Genomic DNA, 24718 nt, shown 5'->3' with positions numbered 1-24718 from the left:
ATTTCAGAGGGACTATATCCACACATATTCTTGATTGCGGCAGTGCACTAAAGTAGTTCCAAAAAAGGAGACACACATCATGATTTAGCCTGCATTAAAACCAAAAAATCCCATAATGCAACACCATCATTAATGAATGATGCAGGATTGACCCTGCAAAAAAAAAAAATTTTTTTTACAACTGTAGAAACATTAGGTGTTGGATATTTTAGTGCTGAAGGACCATGATCTAACACAAATATTGATACCGAATGCAGGATTTACCCTTTTTTACCACTGAAAAATAGCTGTCTAACCATTTTATGTGGTACTGTGAAAGTGCTGTAGCATTTAGTTGTAGAGCTAGCACGAGATGGTATTGCTGGCAGGCCTAATGTGGTGGCAGGAGATGGCCATGGTGTCAGGACAGCAGCAGTATAAGAAGCTGTTAATCGTGGCAGGATGTTGTAATGTTGGCAAGAGATGGTAATGGTCTTAGGAAGTGGTATTTGTTACAGGCCTGCAGCACTGGAAGGAAATGCTTATGCTGTAGGGTATATTATTGTTGCTTGGGCCAGATTCAAATAAAAAATTGAATCGTTAGCCTCTTCAAATAATGACTAAACGGCACATGCCTCCTGAATGGAAAGCCACCTGCATAATGCAGAAGAAAACAGATCCACTGAGCCTGCTCTTATGCCATACTTATACAATATTCAATGGCGACCCACTAATGCTAGCGCAGTTGCTGTATCTTGGCCAAGATGGAGTTCTGGACAATTTGCAGGAAGGCTGAATTGAAGCTGAATTTCAACCAGCCAAACACTGGCTGGGTAACCTGAAGGTGGTCAACCTGAAAGGGCTACAGACTCTTCTGGCGTGCCTTAGAAGTTTATGTAGGACAGGGTTCCTAACTGGGAACTTTTGCACCACCAGGTTGAGGATGCCAAAGGGCTGACACCAGGTGGTGCCATTGTCACATACAACCTTTCCTGGCAGAAAATGGTGTGGGGTTAGCCACTTCTGGGCCTACCTCTACAGAGTTGCCCCAGGTTGTTTCCTGTGCCCTAGGCATACCATCTGCAAAACAGTATGGTAGCATTATGCCTGATCTATTGCATAGCCACTTGGTCGCTTGGAAGGGATTGGTGGTTCTAATGAGGACTCGCTGAATTAGGCCATTGGGGAGGAGCGGGTGGAGGTGACTGAGCTGTAGCAATAACCAGGTTTCAGGATGGGGGCACCACCACTAGCTCCAGCAGTGTGCCCCACCCTGCACCCTTCCCGGCAGTCAACAAATGTTTCAACTGGGCCATGAAGTTTCTCAAACCCCTTATAAGGCTTTCATCCCTATCACTTGATGCTGCAGATGGAGGTTCTTGTGCAGTGGGAGGAGAAGTGAAAAAGGAGCAAAAAGGAGGGGGAGGAGGGTTAGGTATTTTACTACTGACTGGTACTGCTGCTTTATAGTGAACAGGCATGTGTCTCATCAAGCATGTGGTACCGAAATGACTAATGCTGCAGGTCTGTCACAATCCTATCAATGCCCCTGGCTGATACGGCCCTGTCTCCTACTTGTGCTCCTGGAACGACACCTTGTTACATAGGCTTCCAATATAGACCACAAGTGGCTGTTTCAACACACATTATACAGGCCTGGTCTACTGTTGTCACCATTAGTAAATATGTCCTAAGAATTATGTGGCGCCATCACTTAAATGTGTATGCCTGTAGACAGGAAGTGGGTACAAAACAGTGCAGGAAATTACAAACAAAGTATTTTATTTATAAAATGTCAAATGTTTATGATACACATTGTTTTAGCAGACTTGAAGTAGATGTAAACCCTGATTGTATGATATTAAGTTAGTTCCAGCACCGTTTTTTATAAACAGTTTTCTTTTTTTGTGTTTCATTCTTTCTAACATCCTTTCAGTTTAGAATTAGGGACCACACTACAAAGGTTTGATTTGGCAGTGTGGATTAACATGTATTAAAATGGCGTACAGAAATTTTAGTATTTACCTAAAACTTTGAAACAGTTTAAATAGGCTTTTTGAGCTTACTAGCTGGAAAATTTGTTGGGGGTGTTTTTTGAATTTTTCTGTAGATTGCTTTGCCCATCTGTACCACTCCTTTGTAAGATTATACTGCGTATTGAGTTAAGCAGTTTCCATTGTTGCTTTTTTAATTTTTAAATAAGGCTTGATGTGACTGCTACTTAGTGAAATGTCACAGTTTACTCCTTAGTGTCCATTCTGGGTTTTTGAGAAAATTGTAGCTGCTTTGTTATAGTTCCAAATTGTACTGCAACATAGTGTCCTGACCTCTCCCTTTTTGTTCTGCTCTGCCCAAAATGTTTTGCAACTCTCTGTCAATATAAATTTTGTTGCAACATGTAAGACAATCTCTGGGGTCCTCGCTGTCATCTGATAAAGTTTCATTTGGCTCGTATTTAAGTTAATATTATGGTTAAAGTGTGTCTATGGTCAAAAATTCCAAATAAATATTAATTTATATTCTAAATTTACATAAGTTTTGTCCCACATCTAATAGCCATATCAATCTAGAGGTTTGTAAACATAGAAGATCGCCATAGGATGTACTTCCTAAATGGGGTGACACAATTACACTCAGCCCTGTGAATATGCACTTCCTTGTGTCATAGCTCTCACATAGCCTGCCGTCTGAACTACAATTAAATGTCTGAACAATGTAACATTATTATTGCTTGCTGGAAGCAATGCATGACGGGATATGTAGTCTTGCAAAATCAAAATGGCATCACATCAAGCAGAAGGGAAAGAGATTCAGGGAACACAGTATCTCTTCCCAAGCACATTGGGAATCCAGGAAGTTGTTGATAGTGATGGGCAGACTTACTACATAAAAGGGTTTTTTTTTCAAGTAAGCTTTGATTGTATTATGAACAACAGCTCTAGTATGTATTCCTATTACAATGCTGATATTATAACAGGATAGTGTGTGCTGGGACTTTAGAAGTCCTTTAAATCTTTGTTTATTGCATTTTTACAAAAGACACAAAATAACCAAAGGGGGGCACATTTATTCAAAAGCCATATGATATATGAATAGTTCACTATTGGCAGAGCCGGATTAAGAGCATCATGGACCTGGTGCTGAGGATTTAGGTGGGCCTTTTTATTAAAATACATAATATGAAAACACATAAACAAGCTTTTTCACTGAACCCCAAATTACCTCTATGAGGTAGATTAAAATTAAACTACACATTCACTTTTCGTGCTGTTTTGTTTGCAAATTCATCAATTGTAGGATCGACCAATTATACTGCAAACACATTTTATATATAATGTATAGAAAACATCTTGTGACACCTAAGTCCTGTTGTGGCTAGAGGTGTACCTAAATGAAATTTTCAAAACTGAAACAAAAAAAAATGAAAATAAAAAAATGTCAGGCCGAAACCGAAAACATTTTTTTCTAACCTTTTCAAATTTTTTCAAATATTACATTTTTTATGTTATTTATTTATTTTTCTAAAATATTTTAATGTTTTTACTTTACTGTTATAAATGAACAAGAATCCTCTACACTGAGTGTTCCTGTTTATTCATAACTTATGGAGATAGTATGTTTACCATGTCCACAATCATGAATGAACAGGAAGTGATGTATATCACTTCCCATTCATTCATAATTGGGGACACATTAAACATACTAAGTCCTCAATTATTTACAAAGAGTCAGCGATCACTGATTGATTGTACCCGCACTCCATCCTGACTCGCTTTTACAGGAGGCTGAGACAGCTGGCTCCTCCCCTGCACCACCGGCTCGACCTCCTGTGGCAGGGGACAGCTGTCTCCGCCCCCACCATGCCGCTCTCCTGATCTGTCACAAGAGGCTGAGTGGGGCGGTGTGGGAGGAGAGCTCAGCCTCCTGTGACAGCACTGACAGCTGTCTCCGCCCCCACACCGCTCTCCTGATCTGTCACAGGAGGCTGAGCGGGGCAGTGCAGGAGGAGAGCTTGGCCTCTTGTGACACGCAAGCCGCTCACATCGCTCTACTCCCCCGTACCGCTCAGGCCTCTGTGACAGATTCTCTCCTCTCTGCTGGACACTGCGCTGTGGGGACACAGAGCGGCGCCCAGCGGGGAGGAGAGAAACTAGGCATGCACTGCAATTTCAGGTGAAAAATGGAGCTTTTGGCATTTTGCCAAAAGTGCAATTTTCGGCCGATATGTTTCGGCGGCTGAGATTTCGGTGCTTCCCTAGTTGTGGCTGCTGATGGGTTGAAGGCAGCCAAAATCCTGTGTCATAAAGTTAGTTAGGGGAGCTTACACTGACCGCCAATGTAACGGAGGTATTCTCACTGACCGCCAATGTAACGGAGGTATTCTCACTGACCACCAATGTAACGGAAGTATTCACACTGACCCCCAATGTAATGGGGGTATTCACACTGACCAGCAATGTAATGGAGGTATTCTCACTGACCCCCAATGTAACGAAGGTATTCTCACTCACTGCCAATGTAACAGAGATATTCTCACTGACCGCCAATGTAACAGATGTATTCACACTAAACCCCAATGTAATGGGGGTATTCACACTGACCCCAAATTTAACGGAGGTATCCTCACTGACTCCTAATGTAACAGAGGTATTCTCATTGTGCACACTTAGGTGAACCCAACCTGCCTGTTTATAGCACATTATTTGAATAGCTAAATCCATCCCCACCTATTATTACCCCCAATTTGCCTGTGAAGAGACCACCTGTGACCCTATTCATACCTCTGCACCTACTCTCCCCCACATCCCCTCTGCTCCTTCCTCACCCCTCTGCTTCCATTCTCCCCCACATCCCTTCTGCTCCCACATCACCACTCTGCTCCCATTCTCCCCCACATCCCCTCTGCTCCCACGTCTCCCTCCTGCTCCCACTCTCCCCCTCTGCTCCCACATCTCCCCCTCATCCCCTCTGCTCCCACTCTCCCCTCTGCTCCCACTCTCCCCTCTGCTCCCACTCTCCCCTCTGCTCCCACTCTCCCCCACATCCCCTCTGCTCCCACGTCTCCCTCCTGCTCCCACTCTCCCCCTCTGCTTCCTCATCACCCCTCTGCTCCCCCTTTCCCCCTCATGCCCTCTGCTCCCACATTACCCCTCTGCTCCTGCTCTCCCCTCTCCTCCCACTCTCCCCCTCATCCCCTCTGCTCCCACATTACCCCTCTGCTCCCCCTCTCCCCCTCATCCCCTCTGCTCCCTCATCACCCCTCTGCTCCCACTCTCCCCTCTGCTCCCACTCTCCCCCTCTGCTCCCACATCTCCCCCTCATCCCCTCTGCTCCCACATCACCCCTCTGCACCCACTCTCCCCCACATCACCCCTCTGCTCCCACTCTCCACCACATCCCCTCTGCTCCCACATCACCCCTCTGCTCCCACTCTCCCCCACATCTCCTCTGCTCCCACGTCACTCCTCTGTCTCACTCTCCCCCCTCATCACTCCTTTGCTCCCACTCTCCCCCTCATCTTCCCTCTGCTCTGTCTGAATAAAACAATTGTCCATCTTGTCAGTCTCACCTTCTGGATGGCAGCCGGGGTGATCTTCCACTTCCCCCACTGCTAGGGAGCGGATCACTGACATGTTATCAATAAGTCCCCCCTAAACTTAGGTGGTATGCACCACACCCTGGAAATAAATAGGAAATGTAGTACCAATAGATAGGGCTATACAGGTGCACCAATGCAAATCTTACTTAAAACAATAATTTATTAAAGCACATTAAAAAAGAGATATTTACATATAAATAAAAACTTAACTAAACAGCCAATATAACAAGGCCTCCTAAAGAACATATCTAAGGAAATTCCACTTATTAAAGTACAGGTAGTAAAGCAACAATTGTACTCTCAATCAGGGACGTAAGTTCTGTAATTTATCCAACTGTAGAGTCTGATGTTTGCTCAAAGGGCTGAAGGGTGGACTGTTTTCTACAAATGTCTCTATGCTTTTCGCCAAGAAGGATTCTTCAGGAGAGAGACGCTCCAAGATGGTAAATCAGCTTCCAGAAACATGAATAAATACATAAAAAACATCATCCTTATATACAAGTAATGTTATTGCCACATTGTACCACAGATTTGCTTACCCCGCTCCAATCAGGACAATGAGTAATGGAGGTGAACACCACTCCCTAAGCGTGTAGGGGACCACATGAGGGGAAACCACAAAACGCTGGAGCTGGATGGAGAAAGCAGTATAGGTGTCTGAAAATAAAAAAAATATGTACAGCGCATAATGGTATAAATCTGTAGCGTAAAGTGCCAACCGTGGTCAGAATATAACTAGTAATAGTGGACGCAAAGTGTTAGAAGCCCATGTAATTCAGGCAAGGACAGGGAACTGGAGGATGGAGAGTTGCAGGTACTGAGGTTATCAACTGTATCATCCTCATTACCCCTCCCCTTCTCCGTCACTTACTGATGTCTGTGTCCCCCTCCATACTGTCTGTGTTCTATCCACTGAGCACCCCCTAACCCCTCCACCTATAATAGATTGCTGTCTGTGTATTCCCCCCCCCCCCCGATATTCCATCCCCACGCAAACTACCCTACCTACACCAGTATACTAACCCCCATACCTGCATATCCCCACCACTGATTGAGGGTGCTGCGGAGCGTCAGCCTGCTGGGAGCTGTGGTACTAGGATGCAAGATTAATGGGCCCTCTTCCTCCTGTTTGGGCTCCCCCAAGTGTCGGATTTCCAGGGCCCAGTCGCAGCTGCGACTCTGGCAGTCCTGCCAATTGGGGGGGCAGACAGGAGGAAGAGGGCCCCGTTAACCTCCAAGGCGCTGACATTGCCTTCTGGGAACAACAGATTGCAGCATGCTTCAGGCCAAGCATGCCATCTGTATATTGATTGTACAGAATCTTAAGTTTGTTAATATTTTATCCATACATATGTTCTGTGATAATATGTGGCACCTGAAAAGTCCCAATGTTTAATCTCCATTAATTGATTGATTTAACTTCTAAGGTTACTTCGAATTTCAGAATATTTAAATCCCAAAATTAAAAAATGTTTTGCTTTAATGAAGCCATCATAAACCTCTTGTAGTTCCATTACAGAGCAATTTCTTCAAAGAGGACATTCTGTAAATTGTTCAAAATCATAGGAAATGATATTATCTCCCATATTATCCCTTATCTTTCTATGTATACATTATTTGTTAGAGCGGACTACCAACCCATAGACATATCCTGGATGTGCTGCCAAAATCAACAATCCAAAATGAGTTAAATGTTAACATTATTTGGTACAAATACAGATTCATGCTATCAACAATTAACTATATGACTTGAACTTCAGCTTATGATAAATTCTTTGCAACATGAAGAACATGTTGATGTAGATAAAAGGAATTTTTTTGCACTAACAGTTATGTTTGCATATTAGCTGGAGAATACACTGTTTCAAAAGACAAAGAGGGGAATTTATCAAAACTGGAGCAGACAAAATCTGGAGCAGTTGCTCATGGCAATCAATCAGCATCTCTCTTTCATTTTCAAATCTTAACTGAACAAGCTAAAGAGAGAAGCTGATTGGTTGCAATGAGCAACTGCTCCAGATTATGTCTGCTTCAGTTGTGATGAATTTACCACAAAGTCTTTAAGAGAATCAGTCTTCCAAAATGAATAACTCCGAAGGCACCTCACCCCCTCTGGATAGAATTTACATATACAAAAAGTGGAGCATGGGGTTTGAAGAGGCGCATACGATTGCATGGTTAGATTAAAAAAACATGTTGTCTATTTGTCCATATGTACCCTGAATTTAATAAAATACTAATACATATACAAGTTAAAATCCACATGGGATCCACAGTCCCATCATTCCTTGTAATGCAGCCAATTTACATACAAACACCAATGTAGAATACCTATTGTTCTCCATATTAGTCTTTAAAAATTCTTGTATGTTTGATCAATTCAAGTTTTTCCAAAGGCTTGCATATTCATGATTTTTTTTCCCGACGCGTTTCGTTTATGCGCTTCTTCCAGGGACCTAGGCTAACCAATTTGTCCCTAAGGTCAGGACAATGAAGAATCTGAGGTACAAAGGAAGGACAAATGTCCCATCTGCCTTCCCTCTATTCAATTAGTGGCGGGGACACTGGGATAACAGAGGACAGAGGATGAGGGCAACACCCACTATTAATTTGTTTGCAGATTGCCTTTCTGGTATGTTCCTTTAATTACACCGTGTGGAGGAGCAGGTGTATGTGATTGTCCCAAGACAACAAATTATATGAATGCACTACAGCAGGGCTCAAAATTTCAAGTCCTCAAGTTACTCGCCACCAGTTGCCGCACCTAACCCCTATCCTGCCCCGGCCTTAACTCCGGCAGGTCAGCGGTGTGACGCAGAGTACAGAGATCAATAACAACACAGAGTGCAGAGGCCAGTGGTGTAATGAAAGGGACAGAGGCAAGCCAGGTTGATGCACAGTACGGAGGCCAGCAGTGTGATGCAGAGTACAGAGGCCAGCGGTGCTATGCAAAGTACAGAGGCCAGCGGTATGACGCACAGTATAGAGGCCAGCAGTGCGATGCAGAGTACAGAGGCCGGCGGTGTGATGCAGAGTACAGAAGCCAGCGATGCTGCGCAAAGTCCAGAGGCCAGTGGTATGACGCACGGTACAAAGGTAAGCAGTACAGAGACCAGTAATCTAATGCAGAGCGCAGAGGTCAGCGGTGTATTGCAGAAAGAAGAGGGACTTACGGTGCACAGTTTATCTGATTCTGGTGCTCTCTTCCTCTCTTCTGTTGGTGGTGGTGTGGGGGGGTTTGCAGCGATGTTGCCTCCATGTACAGAGGTGAAGCCTCCAGCAGCCTCGTTGAGCCTCCCTTCAGGTCCCGAACAGATGGTGAACAGTACAGAGGTCAGCAGTATGACGCACAGTACAGAGGTCAGTAACGTAACACACAGTACAGAGGTCAGTAATGTAACACACAGTACAGAGGTCAGTACAGTAATGTAACAGCACAGTACAGAGGTCAGCAGAGCGACGCACACTATAGAGGTCAGTAATGTAACGCGCACTACAGAGGTCAGCAGTATGACGCATAGTACAGAGGTCAGTAATGTAACGCACAGTACAGAGGTCAGTAATGTAACACACAGTACAGAGGTCTGCAGTATGACACACACTACAGAGGTCAGTAATGTAACACACAGTACAGAGGTCAGCAGCATGATGAACAGTAGAGGTCAGTATTGTAATGCACAGTACAGAGGTCAGCAGTATGATGCACACTACAGAGGTCAGTAATGTAACGTTTAGTGCAGATCTGCGGCGTAAGGCAGAAAGAAGAGGGATTTACATTCCACAAAGCTGATGTGATTCAGGTGTTCTCTTCCTCTCCTGGTGGTGTTGGTGGGGACGGGTTGGTACAGCAATGTATTCTCCATGTTTCAAGTGTCCTGCCTCTCCCGCGCTGTGCTTCCAGCCAGTAGGAGCTCTGCAGTCTTCCTCCCACCCTATGGCAGCTGAGGTGGGCAGAGGAAGCTGCAGGAGTGAAGACAGCCACACTGATTCTACTCCTTCGGCAGTGGCGATTGCTGTGTCAGTTTTCTCTTCTCCTCAGCCGCTGCCGCTATAGAGCGGCAGAGGAGGAGAAGAGAAAACTGACACAGCGACCGCCGCTGCCGAAGCGGCGGCAGTTTCCCACCCTGGATTTCCACTCGCCACCACGCAATTTTCACTCGCTAATTGCGAGTGGGCGAGTGGAAATTTTGAGCCCTGCACTACAGGATGTGCAAGGGGGTTGTACAAGCAATGCACACATAGATGGAATTCCATCACAGCACAGCAACCCACACTGGACCCCAGGCTGAGGATCCACTCCTGTTCTCGTAAGGTAGGGAGGTTGAGTGGATCTTAAAAAAAACTTAAAAATAAATAATTTATCTGGAGTGTATACAGTATGTGTGTGTGAGAATGTCTGTGAGTGTGAGATTGCGTCTGTGGTTGTGTCTGTCTGTCAGTGTTTTTGAGGGCCCTTTCACACTAGTACAGTGCGTAATCGAACAGTGCAAGGGGGTTGCAAGATTCTCCTTGTAATGGATCAGAGCAGAGAGGCAGCTCCCTCCCGCCCCCCTGCCAGACACGCCCCCCGCCCACACGCATGCCCGCCACCTGTGTTTCTGTTTGTGGCTCCCTGGACGGCAGAGCGGGCAGAAGACATCCCCCGAAAATAAGACCTAGTGTCTTTTTTCGTGAAAAAAAAAAAATAAGACACTGTCTTATTTTCGGGGAAACACGGTAGTATTTTACATCTCCCTATCTATTTAGGTATGGGTAATCCCTGATTGAAGTCATTATTTAGAGGCACAGCTTTCTGGTTTCCTTTCTTCGGGCAGCAGAGCACCAAATCCTTGTTTGGAGGTATCAGCCCAAAGTATCACTTTGTTTGATATGTTTTAGTGTGCTAATGTTCCATCATTAATAATGAGTACTTTCTTTCTGTCAAATGCTTTACTCCCACTGACAATCAGAATTGTTCTTTAAAAGTTACGTTAAACTTTAGAACATAACATTTAGAATTACTTGCTTATTGTTAGAAAGCTGCTGCAGATATGACTCTTACCATTTAGGATGTTGCTGGACACATGGTTGAGAGCCTGTTGTGTTTTATTGGAAACTAACGGAACACAGAGAACGGAAATGGTATCATAACCATGTAGTTCCAGTAGGAAGAACATTCCATTATGCAAACATCAAACACAATACTAGCGCCTACTGGCAGAAATAGTAATGACAGTATAATATATAAAAATAGATGTTACATCTATGTGTGTATAAACAGCATGCTAATACATCTTTTTTTACTTGGCTTACTTACTCATCTGCAGAGAAGTGACATGGCAGCTCCTATATCTGGGCATCTAGTGATTGCATCGTATAAAAGTGCCAACACTTCTTGTCTATATTTTCCATTGTTAAAAGATCTTCTTCTTCCAACTTTAGGTAAGCTGTTTCCATTGCTGTGCTTACACATTTGCATTAGCTTGGTGCTGGTTGAGAGATGTGATCTCTTCATCTGCAGCTTTATTCCACATTTGTTTCTCATAAATATGTAGCTTTTGCATTTATTCCCATGATGCTGGCTCAGGCTGTAACACTCTGCAAACCATATATGAGAAGCATCTAGCTGAGATCCCCTTATTGGATCTTGCAAACTCTCTGACTGAGGTTGAAGGCGGTTCAACTTCTTCCTTTTCAAAGGATAAATCACTGATGCCAATTCCAATTTCAGTGATGGTCTGTTCCTTTTCCAAAGGTAATAGTGGGGCTTCTTACTCAGGTTGTTGTTCAGAAGGTTTTTATATAGTCTAAAGCAGTGGTTCTTAACCTGAGCAACCTCAGGACCCACATTTGTCCTTGGTCATTAAGTTGTGACCCAAGTCACACTGCAATGGAACGCCTGGCATTCCGGTGCAGGCGATTAAACTGTGGGCGGGAGGTGTGTTTGGGTGTCATTCAAATGAATGACAACCCAACCCACCTCCCACACCGTAGTAAGTGCAATTGTATGGTACAGTGTGTTAATCACACAGGACTGTTCGATTAAGCACTGTACTAGTGTGAAAGGGCCCTCAAAAACACTGACAGACACACACAACCACAGACGCAATCTCACAGTCACAGACATTCTCACACACACATACTGTATACACTCCAGATAAATTATTTATTTTTAAGTTTTTTTAACCAGTTATTTACTACGGGCGGACGGCAAGAGGTTAAGATCCACTCAACCTCCCTACCTTACGAGAACAGGAGTGGATCCTCAGCCTGGGGTCCAGTGTGGGTTGCTGTGCTGTGACGGAATTCCATCTATGTGTGCATTGCTTGTACAACCCCCTTGCACATCCTGTAGTCCAGATTTGACTTGAGTCTTGACCAGGCTAGGTGTGACTGTTTACGATCACCATCCCATTGTGATATGAATCAATACAGGACAAGCTACACCATTGTGAAAAACCAGTTTGGTTTGTTAAGGTGGCACCTTCCATTGTATGAACCCAGCTTTCTATCAACAAACAAACAAAACCTCCGTCTCTATTGCAAATCTATGTGTGTCTGAAAAAGTCCACTAAGATATATCGCAACACACAGGTTTGTACACCTGTGGTCATGTTGTGTCATAGCTGTGGGTAAACATCTTTAAGAAGTAAAGTTGCAGCTGCACAATGGCTGGCCGTGATGTAGTTTCACTCATAAGAGCAAGCTGCTTAAACTCTGCAGTAGAATCGCGCACTCTATAGAGACAACACTGCTCCTACGAAAACTCCCATGTAATTGAGTGTTGTCACTTTAGAAAAAGTCAACATTACCAGGTAACAAATAATATAAAGCAACCCTGCAGAAGAAAAGAAACACATTTAATAAATAGAATAGTTACCCAAAAAGTAAATGATCCCTTAGCACACAAAACCGGTTCCATAAGTAGGTACAGTCTATTTTAGCTCTTCTAAAAAGGCTGCTTACAAGTCACATATAACTTTAGGGAGAGTCAATATATAGGGAGCTATTTTGGGTGTTTTTATCTTTTTTTTCACACTTAAAACTGCTATAGCAGTTTGAAGTAGTTTACCTACTTTGGTTTAGTTTCAATGATTTGATTAATTTTTATAAAATGCCCATGACAGTAAATATATACGTTTGCTTGTTGATTAGAAAAAATGGGTAAGGGTCAATAAAAGGTAATTTACACATTATTATACTTGTAAGCATTTAATCACTGTGCCAGTACAGTCACGGAGTGAGTTAAACAAAGATGAATGTTGTCTCTTTAAATGTTGCTTACATGTTTGCCAACCTATCAAGGATCATCATTTCTTCACTTCTGTTTAATCAGCATCTAATATTTGCACAGCACATCAAAAGAAGGAGAGTTCTTTGAATTGGGTGGAGCTGGTTTCTAGAAATGGGACAGACTTTGAGTATATATGCAAGGGTTTATTACAACTCTGAAGTTTTAGCCTGGACAGACCACAAGTGAAGACTCCAGCCATGGCAATTCTACCAGAGTCAGCAACGCTTTTTCTAATTTGCACCCTGGTTATGATGTGCGTGAAAATCCTATTGGACCTGCCCAAGAAGAAGAATTACAAATTCCCCCCAGGACCCAGACCTTTGCCAATAATTGGGAACATGCACATTCTGGATATTATCAGGCAGGATTATACTTTCATGAAGGTGAGTCTTTAAAAAGTTTATTGGATCGTATTTAAGTTTTTGGTAGATGCTGGAAAGTCATAGAGTTGGAGGGTTCCCTCAACTCGAGAGGCAAGATTTTGTTAAGGATTTTGTATGTGCATTACTTTTTACCCTTATTAAACAGTTACTTTTCTACTGCACTTAGATCTGTGTACCGGGTTTCTTTGTTGTTTTCACGTTATTTAAACTAACTCACAATTTCACCTTCAGTAAATATCAATCCAAAGGGAGAGTAAGTATCTTGCCAAGAGTATTAAGCCAGATAACTAAGCACTGTTTAATGCAAAACACATCCAGGATTTGATCTTGTCAATGTGTATGCCAGATATTTTATTTGCAATTATGTTGTAGCTTTGTCGAGACGAGTATGGGAGGGAGTGGTACTGTTTGTATGGGACTTAATTTTGCTAGTGGCAGCAGTGTTAATCATTCATCCTAAGCCTTCGGTATTTATTTACATGTTCTTACTGGGGTTTTTTTTACTATTGTTAGCCAATTTGGCTTATGGTATAAGATGTCTCCTTATTATTTTTCATTTGTTTTAAGAGAATCAGAATGTTCATATTAATCCACATACCAAATGGCTTATTCAATGAAAAAAAAGGTGCAAAAGGCACTGATGATGTGCAAAATTCAGTCAAAATAGCAACCTGATTTCAGTTTATTGTAATTAAAATATTGAATGGTTTTCAGCAAGCTTGTTTGTACAGCAGAGTTCTTTTTATATCTTAGCACAAAATTACTTTTGTTATAAAATGTATATATGATAGTATTATGGGCTGAGTCAAGGAAACTAAGATTGTGTTGAGTTTTGCTCTTTGAAACATTTATTCTATATATTATTTTTAAATATGCTTGTACTTAATTATTAGCTGCCTAATAATGGGAGTGATGTGTTTGAGAACTTACTCAACCTCAGACAATAATCATAGGTGATATCAATCTTGAAACAATCGGGCGAATTAGCTGTCTTGGAGTTTTTATGCTTCTTGGTTAATTTTTCATATGGAGCGAAGATATCCTTAATCCGGGTCTTTCTTGTTTAATTTCTTTTATTTACTGACCTTGAAGTCTTAAAGGTCTTTCAGCATTGTCAATTGTGATTCCATGGTTACTCAAATCTTAGACTTCATTTGCAATGTTTATCTCTTTGAATTTAGTTGGTTAGTACAATAGCTGGTTCCTCAAGGGAATTGTTTGTGTCTTGCTTAATTTGTACACAATAGGCTATTTTGGTTGATTAACTTATCTGTCCAGCACAGACTTCTGGACCCTTGTACAGAAAAGTTTGATTTAGTTTCTGTACAAGTCATAGTTCATCAGTTTTTGTAATTTTATATAGAAATACCCTGACAGGAGGGAATTAAACTGGAAACCATGGTTAAACCTTTTGGATACACCTTAATGGGAAATTCATGATATATCACTTTTAAGCTGAGACATTTGGACTGGGTCAACCATGACTTCCTAAACTGAAACGCTTGAGACTCCTAAAGTGACATTTCTTTAAATATTGTTCCTGGATCTATTTCCTCCCATATTAGACTTGGGTATTCCTGGTTACCCATGAGACCTAGCAGTGACCTACTCTACTTGTAATAGTCACAGCACTTAGGGTTTTTCACGTTATACAGTTACCAATCCCAGATAGCAAGGATAACTTGCCACAAACTTGTGGCAGGGTTAAATTGTAATTTTTTTAACTTGCCGCACACATTCCTGGCAAGTTGTAGACTTGCAGAACACAAGTTCTAGTTGACACTTTTTGAATTTGTAGCAAGTTTGCTTGGCAAGTCTGCAGCAAGAGTCCTGCAGGTCTTAGCAAGAGGTCTGCAAGCTCACTGGTCTGGAGACTTGCAATGCAGACTTGCTGTAATTGTGCAACAAAATTGTGAGGCTTGGCAAGTCTGCAATAGTTTAGCAAGTCATTTTCAAACTTGCAGCACAATTGCTTGCTATCTGGGAATGTTATTTATCTATGCCTGTACTCTGGGTATTTTATACCTTTTTGCATTTGACAGTAAAGTTCTATTCCTGTCTTTTGTACCTTTTGGGGAGCTAGGATAAAAAGTGAGTAGAAAATCCTCCTTCTGAGGGTACATTTCCCTGTTATTGTGACTACAAGGATAAAGCAAATCCGCTCTGGTTCAAATTAAGAGAGGCTTCTTCTAATTCTGCGAAACCCACACTTAGACGTGAACCCCAGTGAAGTCCATGGTGGTTGAAAAGTACAGAAAATGTTATTTGATGTGAAGTGTTTCGAAATAATGTGAAGTGTTTCGAAATAAAGGACAAATAAATGGATTTATTTTAATGCGTTTTTTTGTAGCTGTGCTATTTTTCTAAAAACTAATAATAATCAAAATTGAGGAATAAGTGTTTTCCTTACATGTTTTCCTAATTTATTTATATTTTATTTGTCCTAAGTGAGGTGTTAGGCACACACATATGTGATATAAATATATAGCCCTATCTGTCCTCCAAAAAACAATATATAATATGTGTGGGTGCACTTAAGAAAGTAAGAAAGTATATTACTGCTTTGGAAGAATCACACAGCAAAAATGTAAAAAGTGTGTCAGTCCCTAATGAAAAGAAACTAAAAAAAAACTCAGTCATGAAGGGGTTCAAATTATTTTTGTGTGTGCAGATTTGTGCACAAAGGCAGGGCACAGAAGAAAATGTACCCCAGCGCTGCAATTCAAAGAACTCAAGCATTGTTTGATGTAGCCCCAACTACTAAAATCCCATATAAGCGCCAACATAGTATAACTTGGAAAGCCTATTTTAATTTTAATTGCTAGCTTTCATCAAAATAACAGCTGGGGTGATAATGCTCTGCCCTATCTCCCTCAATATGTTGCCTGTTAATCACCCTGTCACATGCTCTCCCAAAGGAAACTATAGCTGCTTTGCTGACGCACACTGCACAGGCATATTCAATTGTTGTCACCATTTAAACCAGGCCTTCTATGAAAGTGGATAGTCCATTCTTTTTAAAGCCCCCTACCGGCCATTGAAGTCACGTGCAAATAAAGCTAAACAAAAAAAAACCTACCTCGGCCCCGTCTTCCAATGCTTCCCAGAGGCTGGGCACTCGAAATCCTGTGAGAATGCACTCCAGCCCATTGCAGGGGTGTATTCTTGTGGCATGTCAGGTGCCCAGCTATCCCAGGAGGCAGCAGTTGCACATAATGATGTCACCCTTGCCCTCCAGAAGCATCGAAAGCTGAGTCTAAATTCAGTTTTTATTTTCTCCTTTTTTGTTTTTCTAGAAACAGCTTTCTTTTTAAATTGGCTTTGCATATGATTTGACTATGAGGGGTAGGGCTTAAATAGAGTGTGCCAAAAACACATGCAGCCTGTTGTGACTGTAGTGCAGGTGGACAGGCATATGCTCCAAAGAGGCTACAGTACATCAGGAGCATTGAAAGTGCAAGTAAAGTATTATATGTAAAAAAGTGCTGAAAAGTGCTGAGGTTTGTTTTGACAGAAGAGACTGTGTAAGTCTCTGTGTAAGTCTTGTGCAGTGTGTGGCAATGCCCCGGAGTATGCTGGCGATACAGACACCCAGGACTCTCAGCCAGAGGGACTGATAGGTTCCAGAAGATAATAATTTTTGCAGGGAAGAAGCTGGCCTTTGGCCACTTTTTCTGGATTGTAGCTGGGATCTGAATCTCTGGAGAGTTCTGGGTGGGATGAAATCTCTACTTCCAGTTTGCAGGCACCCACTATAGACAAATAAGACGTATCCATGGGCACCCGCATACGCCTGCATCCATCTAGGCATGTGGGAACATGACAAGGTCTACCCACATCACTTATTTAAACTATTCACCAAGTCATGGTATGGCTTCATTGACGATATATTACTAATTTGGACAGGCTCGAGAAACCAATTACTAGAGTTTATAGCCGACCTAAATAAAAATGACAGAAACATCCACTTGACGTATACCATAAGTACCAGCGAAATCTCTTTTTTGGACTTGATAATTCGAATAGAAAGGGAACAATTAGTGACTAACACCTTTCGAAAACCCACAGCAGCCAATACAGTACTCCACGCGAGTAGTCACCATCCACCTTCCCTGAAACAGGACATACCTACTGGCCAGTTCCTCCAATTAAGGAGGAACTGTACATCATATGAAGATTTTAAATCAGAATCGCAAGCCATGTATGACCGCTTCAGGGAACGTGGCTACTCTCATCGAGTCCTTAGGAGAAGTTTAGCAATAGCCAACAAAAGATCTAGAGAAGACCTCCTTATGGGGACAAAAAATCGAGACGAAGAAGAGGAAAAAGACCACAGAGTACGAATGATTACCCAGTATGGTTCAGGTTGGTCCACTCTCAAACAAACACTGAATAAGCATTGGCACATCCTCCAACTATGCCCCATTCTGGGGGAAATAGTAGGCCCCTATCCCCTTGTAACCGCCAGACGGGCACGCAACCTACGCTACCAATTGGTCTCGTCGGAATTCGTTCCCAGCCCCCAGGAAACTTGCATCTCTCGAAGACAACAAAACCTAAAGGGATGTATGCATGCGGGCACTGTCATATATGCCCCTTGGTCCATAAGTCCAAACAGTTTGTGGACTCAAAAGGTACCACCAGTTTTGATATCCTACACTTCATTAATTGTAACATAACGTGGGTTATCTATCAAATAGAATGCCCTTGCAAAAAGTTTTATATCGGAAAGACAAAACGTGAGTTAAAGACGAGAATAGGTGAACACCTAAGAGATATAAGAAACCATGACAAAGAGAGCCCATTAGCACAACATTTTTCCAAGTATCATGGAGGACGAACCACAGGGATAAGGATTAAGGGAATATATGCACTTAAATTATCAGCACGTAGGGAAGACTTTAACACGGTCTTACTCCAAAAGGAAAAAATATGGATCTTTAAGTTAAATACTATGGTCCCACATGGTCTGAATAACGAATGTAGTTTACAGGTATTCCTCTAGCCCTTACCCACGTGGTTCCCAAATGCCTGCCCCATAGGCAAATCCTTGTCTACTTTATCTTTTCTCTTCAAATACCCATCCTCTTAACTGTGCATAATTCAAAGATCAGTCCCTTGCAGACCAGGATTATAAGTCACATATAAGTAACTTTTAATGATTAATTTCTAATTTGTAACTTCTCCCTGTGTATAATAAACATTGAATTACCCCCACCCTTGTGAATACCGGAGACCCAAATCCTACCCTTGACTATATACTATTTCTTGTGTAATTTGCTGTCTGACCTCTCACAAAACTTAAAAGGTATTATTATGAGTGACATCACCTTTTGTAATAGGTTTTGAACCTTAAAAGTGTTAGCCGTGACCATATTTCCATCTCTAGGCCATTTATAACTATGTAGACTACTATTCCGCTTTCTTTATGTTGAATGTTTGTATGTAAATTTAAAAATCCCGAGCTCAGTTTATCACAGCACTCAAAGGGTTAAGGGCATCACATGAGTAGAAGAATAAAAACCTTGCGAGCCTACCAGGATCTGACGAAGCCCTGAAAACAAAGGAGGGGCGAAACGCGTCATCCGTTTGTGGACACTAAGCCGACTGACCACCTGCATGTCAGGTCTATAACCTCCGGGTATTGGATTACAAAACAGCGCGATGCAGTGATTTCCTCATTGAAATATTCCGAACCATCCGGGACCCCCTATATATCACCTCATACAGCAGGAAACCATCTAAGAATCCTAGATACTTTTCCTCCAAGTGGGCTGGCTAATCAATATATTAAAAAGGACGTCTAGGAGCAGTTGTCTACTGAGATATACTTCATCGAATGCAACGGACTGCCCGGTGAAACAATCAAGCACCCGTGAGTACAGATACATGCGAGACATTACACACAGTTTGGTTGACTTCTCTTCCTTGTGTGATTACTACTCAGGGTGACACTTTCTATGACTCACCAGTCTACGGGCTCAGTCTCAGAAATACTAAGATTCATCTTCAATCAAGCTATTTACCCTGAGTACTGCCAGCTCTAAATTGGGAGTAAAAGTTACATTAGTGACATTTAACTGGCCACACTATCAGCCTGTGAGAACTGAACCTTTTTTGATTCACAGAAAAGGCACAAACATAATTGAATTAGGGTCCCGAGGTTCAAGTAGTGAAATCCTCTGATTTACTTTCAGAATATAATATAAATTTGCAGCGCTTCCCTCTTTGAGGACCACCCGGTATTCTACAATATATACGTCAGCTTGTCCAGAGAGTGCATGTTTATGTTTGAATGAACGGGTTGTTGCAATAACCATTTTTTAGATGTATTATTGGTGCTGGTTGAAGCGGTGCAATATATCCTTTTAATGAATTTTGTAATTAATAAACTATTAATTTTGTACTACATTTGGACTCTCCGATCCTCCTTATTAGCTGCACTTTGAGTAAACCCCTTTTTGGTTTATCTCCTGTTTTTCTGTCTAAGGTCTGGTTCAAACCTGGGCATTTGTAGCGCGTTCCTACGCTCTGCAAAACGCTCAAACACCGAAATCCCGTTATTTCCTATGGGTATGGTTCACACCTGGGTGTATTACAGGCTGTATGAACGCGCTACAAAACGCCCTACGCCCAAAGAAGTACAGGAGCTTCTTTGTAGCCCTCGGAAGCACGCGTTTGTCTCGTGTTTTTTTACCCCGAATCGCGGTAAAAACGCGTGACATGAAACACGCAACAAGCGCGCATATTGGATACGCCTAGGTGTGAACCCAGCCTTAGTGAGCCTGTGACACACAAGGGATGTGTGGAAGAGTCACATGGAGTATTCGTGACAATCTTGAGTTGGTGAGACATTGTTATATTGTCCACTTGCTGAAATATAAGCAGATTGCATGTTGTTTTGCTGAAGATAGATCTTTTCTGTTGCAAGAGAAATAAAAGACTGTCCTTTTTGTGTTAAAACGGCTTCAAGACTGGTCCTTAACTGCTCACCATATGTGCTAAGTTCCCCAAACATCACAGTCTCTAGTGACATACATCCTCCTATCTGCTTGTCTGCACTTTTTTGATTACTGTCACACTATACACTGTGCACACTGTACACAAATCCAAGCATTTGGATTTGTATTTGCACAGCATCAGTGGAATTCCTTACCTAAAAGATGCCACTCCCATACGCATGAGCAGGAGTTACCTCATCTGAGCCTGGACAATCAAGCGACTAAATAGTTCAAACCTGGAAGAAGTCTTGGATGACGATGGAAGCACCCCCTGTACCCCCAAATTGTCCAAGATGCACAACATTTTGCTGCCTACATAACATTCATTAAAGGTATACATCTAATTTAACAGCCCAGCCAGTACACTAATCTCTCCCTATGCTTTTAATCACCAACACTCCCAATGCTTTCCATAAAGCATATTGTCAATATGGCTGCTGCGACCTCTCTCTTTTATAATAAGGGGGGCTAGCTTATCTAAGAGCTCTCTTATTGGCCCTTCTAAGTTAGCTGATCTATGTTTAAAGGTTAGGCAGTGCATTATAGTTAATCAATCAACGGTGTAGCGCTAAAAGCCTCACAGTGTTACAACCAAATGGTGTTAGATACAAAACGTGTAAAAATTATCAAACTTGATGTTATAAATAAATAACTTTAAAGATTAACTTTGCGTGAGTGAAGATATTGTTCAGCACAATCTGTGACAAAATGTGTATATCTAAACGAGTAACCAGGTGCACAAATCAATGTGTGAAATAGTGTCCAAACGAGTGAATGGTGTACAATTTATCATCAAATAAATACATATACGTGAAAAAAATGAAAAAACGCAACAATTAATTTCATATAATTGTGAATCCAAAAAATGTTTAAAAAACATTTGTGTGTGAATGGGGCCTTAGGGCTCACCGCCTGAGTTGAGCAGCTTCTAGCTAGTCCGGTTTTTCTTCTTTTTTTCTTCCATAAGCGCAGATTTCTATTTTTCACTAGTGCATTATGGTTGCTATGATAAATTCCTGTGTTATTTTGTAAGGTCCTCAAACCTCAAACTAGCAGGATTGCTAAAAACCCATGGTAGGACGGAAACAGAATCTCACCCCTAATGGCAACTATCCAAGTTTGAATTTCCTTCACAGTTGGAAATGCCTATATTGCTTAAATATGTGGGAATAAGCATAAAAATTATGCCATTTGAAACTCTGTACACAACTGTAAAACATTACAACCATGTGTCTTTCATTTCAAATAAAAAAGAAATGTGTACTGATTTCGTACATAGCACTGATAATGAGTTCCTTACACTGTGAGTATGCAGTTGTAACTCAAACAACTTCAGTTTAGATATGAAGCAGATGCCATTACAGCGTAGCCAACACCCTGTGAATGTGCTCTGCAGGAACTTACTTTTTAAGATGATCTCCTCGGGGGGTTATAAGTGGGTGTCTGCTCCCTCACGCCTATCAGGCACCCTCCAGGTGAATGACACAACGCATATTCATATGGTCCCCTAAATAATTTTATGTATTGTTAGCTTACTTTTTAACATTTGGTCTCTATAGCACTTTGTTTTGTGTTGCAATCCTCTCTCTAATAAAAAATATTGTTTTAAACCTATTTTCCAGCTGGCAAAGAAGTATGGCACTTTCTTCACATTCCATTTCGGCAAAGTGAAAGCTGTGGTTTTGATTGGTTATGAAGCCAATCAAGAGGCCTTGGTGAAGGCAAACTATGATTTTGGAGATCGTGGTGTGATACCTATTTCTGATGACTTTCAGCATAACCATGGTACAGTAAATAAGTGAACTCTTTAAGTGTCTGCCAAAGAGATTCTGATGGATTTTACAAGATGGAATAGATCAGGCATACACTGCAACCTACAAGTTCAGAAACATGACATTTTCTACAATTGACTTGTTTTTACAAGTACTGGCTTTGGGGCTGCCATCCTGGAGTCATAGGTGACTTCACCTTTATTTTTTACTACCCTATTTACTTATGCATTGTCCCGAAATAAGCATTGAGATAGTTAAGTGTTGGGACTTGCCAACTTCTTTCTGGTTGCTGACACATTAATTATTGAAACAAAGTGAAGGATGGAAGTACCTTTAATGGCAAAATTCAGGCAAACAGTAAAATATTTAAAATAACATACATGGGGGTTGGTTTACCTGCCAAAGGATTTGTATTTCCATCAATCCAGTCATGGGAGACACAGCACAGCACTGTCTGGCAGGGCAGGGGGCCTGATTTTTCTCTGATGCAGTTAAGTAACACTTACAGGTCTGGTACTTCCCTTTTTTCTGGGACAAAATTAGTCTGCTGAGTTGATCCCTATGTTACTCTACTCTCCCCTCCTGTCAGCATGTCCCTTGTTAACATGTGAACACTGAAGCACAACTAAGCTCTGCTGTACAAGGCATTTCAAGAGCTGATACCAAGTCAAATTCAGGTATTTACACTGCTTGCACAAAAAAAAAGAAAAAAACAATGAATGATGTATTAATGAATAGAGAGTGTCGTTAAAGAAGAAGTGCGGGAAGAGTAAAATATCTCCCCGCAGCTTAGAGCCAGCATGGGACACTTCAACTGTCACAGACCGGCTCTAACACTGAGAAAGTGATCCTGTAACTGCTGATCGGTCAGATCTCAGTCACTTTTGTCAGTCACTGCCTTCCACAGGGATTTCTTCCTCCCCTCTCTGTTGCAAAACTGCTTATTAAAGAGACAGACAGGGGAGAGGTCAGGCGTGACCAAGAGGCACAGCCAGCTGTTTGTTGGGCAGTCGGGGTGGATCCCAACTATATTGTTGGGATCCTTCTCAGCTGAGGTAAGGCTCTGCACTGGCAGATGATAGAGGGAATAAGCTTGCTATCTGCTGACATTAGTAAATGTACTCCTGTGACTCAAGAAAAAAATTAAAGGTTTGGCTTTACTTCACGTTTAATTTGTACCTTTTGAATGAAGGAACATTTTGTATTGAGACTGTTCTTTTTCCTAAACTCTTTTGTTACGTCTAGCGTGAATGCATCATAAAAAACTCTTTATACTATTGAATTGACCATCAGTATATTATTTTACACACACACACCAATTTTCTACATTCTACATATATAACTGTATATACATAATTTTCTGTTTTAGGGGTCCTTTTTTCAAATGGGGAAGGATGGAAAGTGACTCGAAGATTTACTCTGTCCATTCTACGAGATCTTGGGATGGGAAAAAGGCCAATCGAAGGCAGGATTATTGATGAACTGCAGTTCTTAAATGCATTAATTAAGTCTCAAAATGGTGAGTCATGTAGAGAATTTAGTGATAATTCACAAATCCCAATATAAATATTGGGGTTTAAAATAGGAATCTGGCAATAATCTTCTATTTTCTTAATAAAGTGCCGTCAAGTCGACTCCTGGTTACAACATGGATAGTGTTTCCCCACAATGATTTGTCTTCTTTTTGGATCTTCAGTTGCCTCAAAATCCTTATTTTGAATCCTTCAATGGCCTACAGAATCCTTATTCAGTTCCAAAATGTTGTGACTGTAAGACTAGACATTTTTAACTTTTACATTGAATACAACTATGAATGGCAATATAATTGCAGGAGTACATTTGCTGTGTGCAGGAGCTATGTAAGAAATTAAAATAATTTTTCTCTGGCTTTTTCACTCAGCCATATTGCCCTAAAGCATAGATAAGGTTAGGGCCATGTCTCACAGGCGATCTTGGCATGAAGTCAATATTCACACAGCTTATTCTTTGATGATTCTCAAAACCCTTAGTAAATCAGTCTCGCAGTGTCTGAAGGGCAACAGCCATTGCAGTGTTCTCACTTTGGAAAAGCCATAATGCTCTGTGAATCTTATGTTACGATTGCACCCTGTATGAGATTGGTTGTCATGAAGCAGCACAAACCTTCTTAGGACTGCCTCCACTGGGCAAATTTTAATGCTGAAGGTGGTATAAATAATTTTTGTCTTCAAGGGTTCATCACTTAGTTTTTCTAACTACATTGTAGAAAAAAAAAACATTTACATCATGCTATTGTACATTTAGACTAAGCATTGGTCTTAAACAGTGATTGTTTTTTTTTTTTTTATATTTAGGTAAACCTTTTGAGAAAAAGCTGTTTTATAATGCTCCCCCCAATATAACCTTCAGTATGCTATTCGGGAGACGTTTTGATTATCATAACCCAACGTTTAAGAAAATGGTCGATATAATAGATGATGTGGTTAAACTCACTGGACATCCTTCAGTCAAGGTAAAAAACACAGTTTAAAGAAAAGGCAATACTGTTCACATGTCTATTAAAGGTATCACTTGGGCTGTATAATTACCCTGTTATCAAATAAGCTGTCATGTAAAGGGTATGTAAACTATAAACTTCTCTTATTATCTACATTTTGGCCTGTTAAAAATACAATTAAAAGCAAGGGGCAGTGAGTGTGGGGGGGAATTGTGCCATTTTTGCATGTTATCGA

At 41.4% G+C, this 24718-nt stretch overlaps 1 protein-coding gene across 1 annotated transcript in view; it reads left to right on the top strand.

The window, feature by feature from the left end:
* The first annotated feature begins 12871 nt into the window (after positions 1 to 12871).
* Positions 12872 to 24718, top strand: part of LOC108798036 (cytochrome P450 2W1-like) — a 20880-nt gene continuing 9033 nt past the window's right edge. Inside the window, exons 1-4 of the mRNA XM_018569776.1 lie at positions 12872 to 13234; positions 21858 to 22020; positions 23377 to 23526; positions 24341 to 24498. Coding sequence (XP_018425278.1) covers positions 13049 to 13234; positions 21858 to 22020; positions 23377 to 23526; positions 24341 to 24498 — 657 coding nt within the window. The 5' untranslated portion in view covers positions 12872 to 13048. The remainder of the gene's footprint in view (positions 13235 to 21857; positions 22021 to 23376; positions 23527 to 24340; positions 24499 to 24718) is intronic.

This window comes from Nanorana parkeri, unplaced genomic scaffold (genome assembly GCF_000935625.1).
Source record: "Nanorana parkeri isolate BGI_ZX_2015 unplaced genomic scaffold, ASM93562v1 scaffold3, whole genome shotgun sequence".
NCBI lineage: Eukaryota > Metazoa > Chordata > Amphibia > Anura > Dicroglossidae > Nanorana > Nanorana parkeri.
Note: the sequence above shows the minus strand (reverse complement) of the source record. Positions and strands in the feature narration are given on the sequence as shown.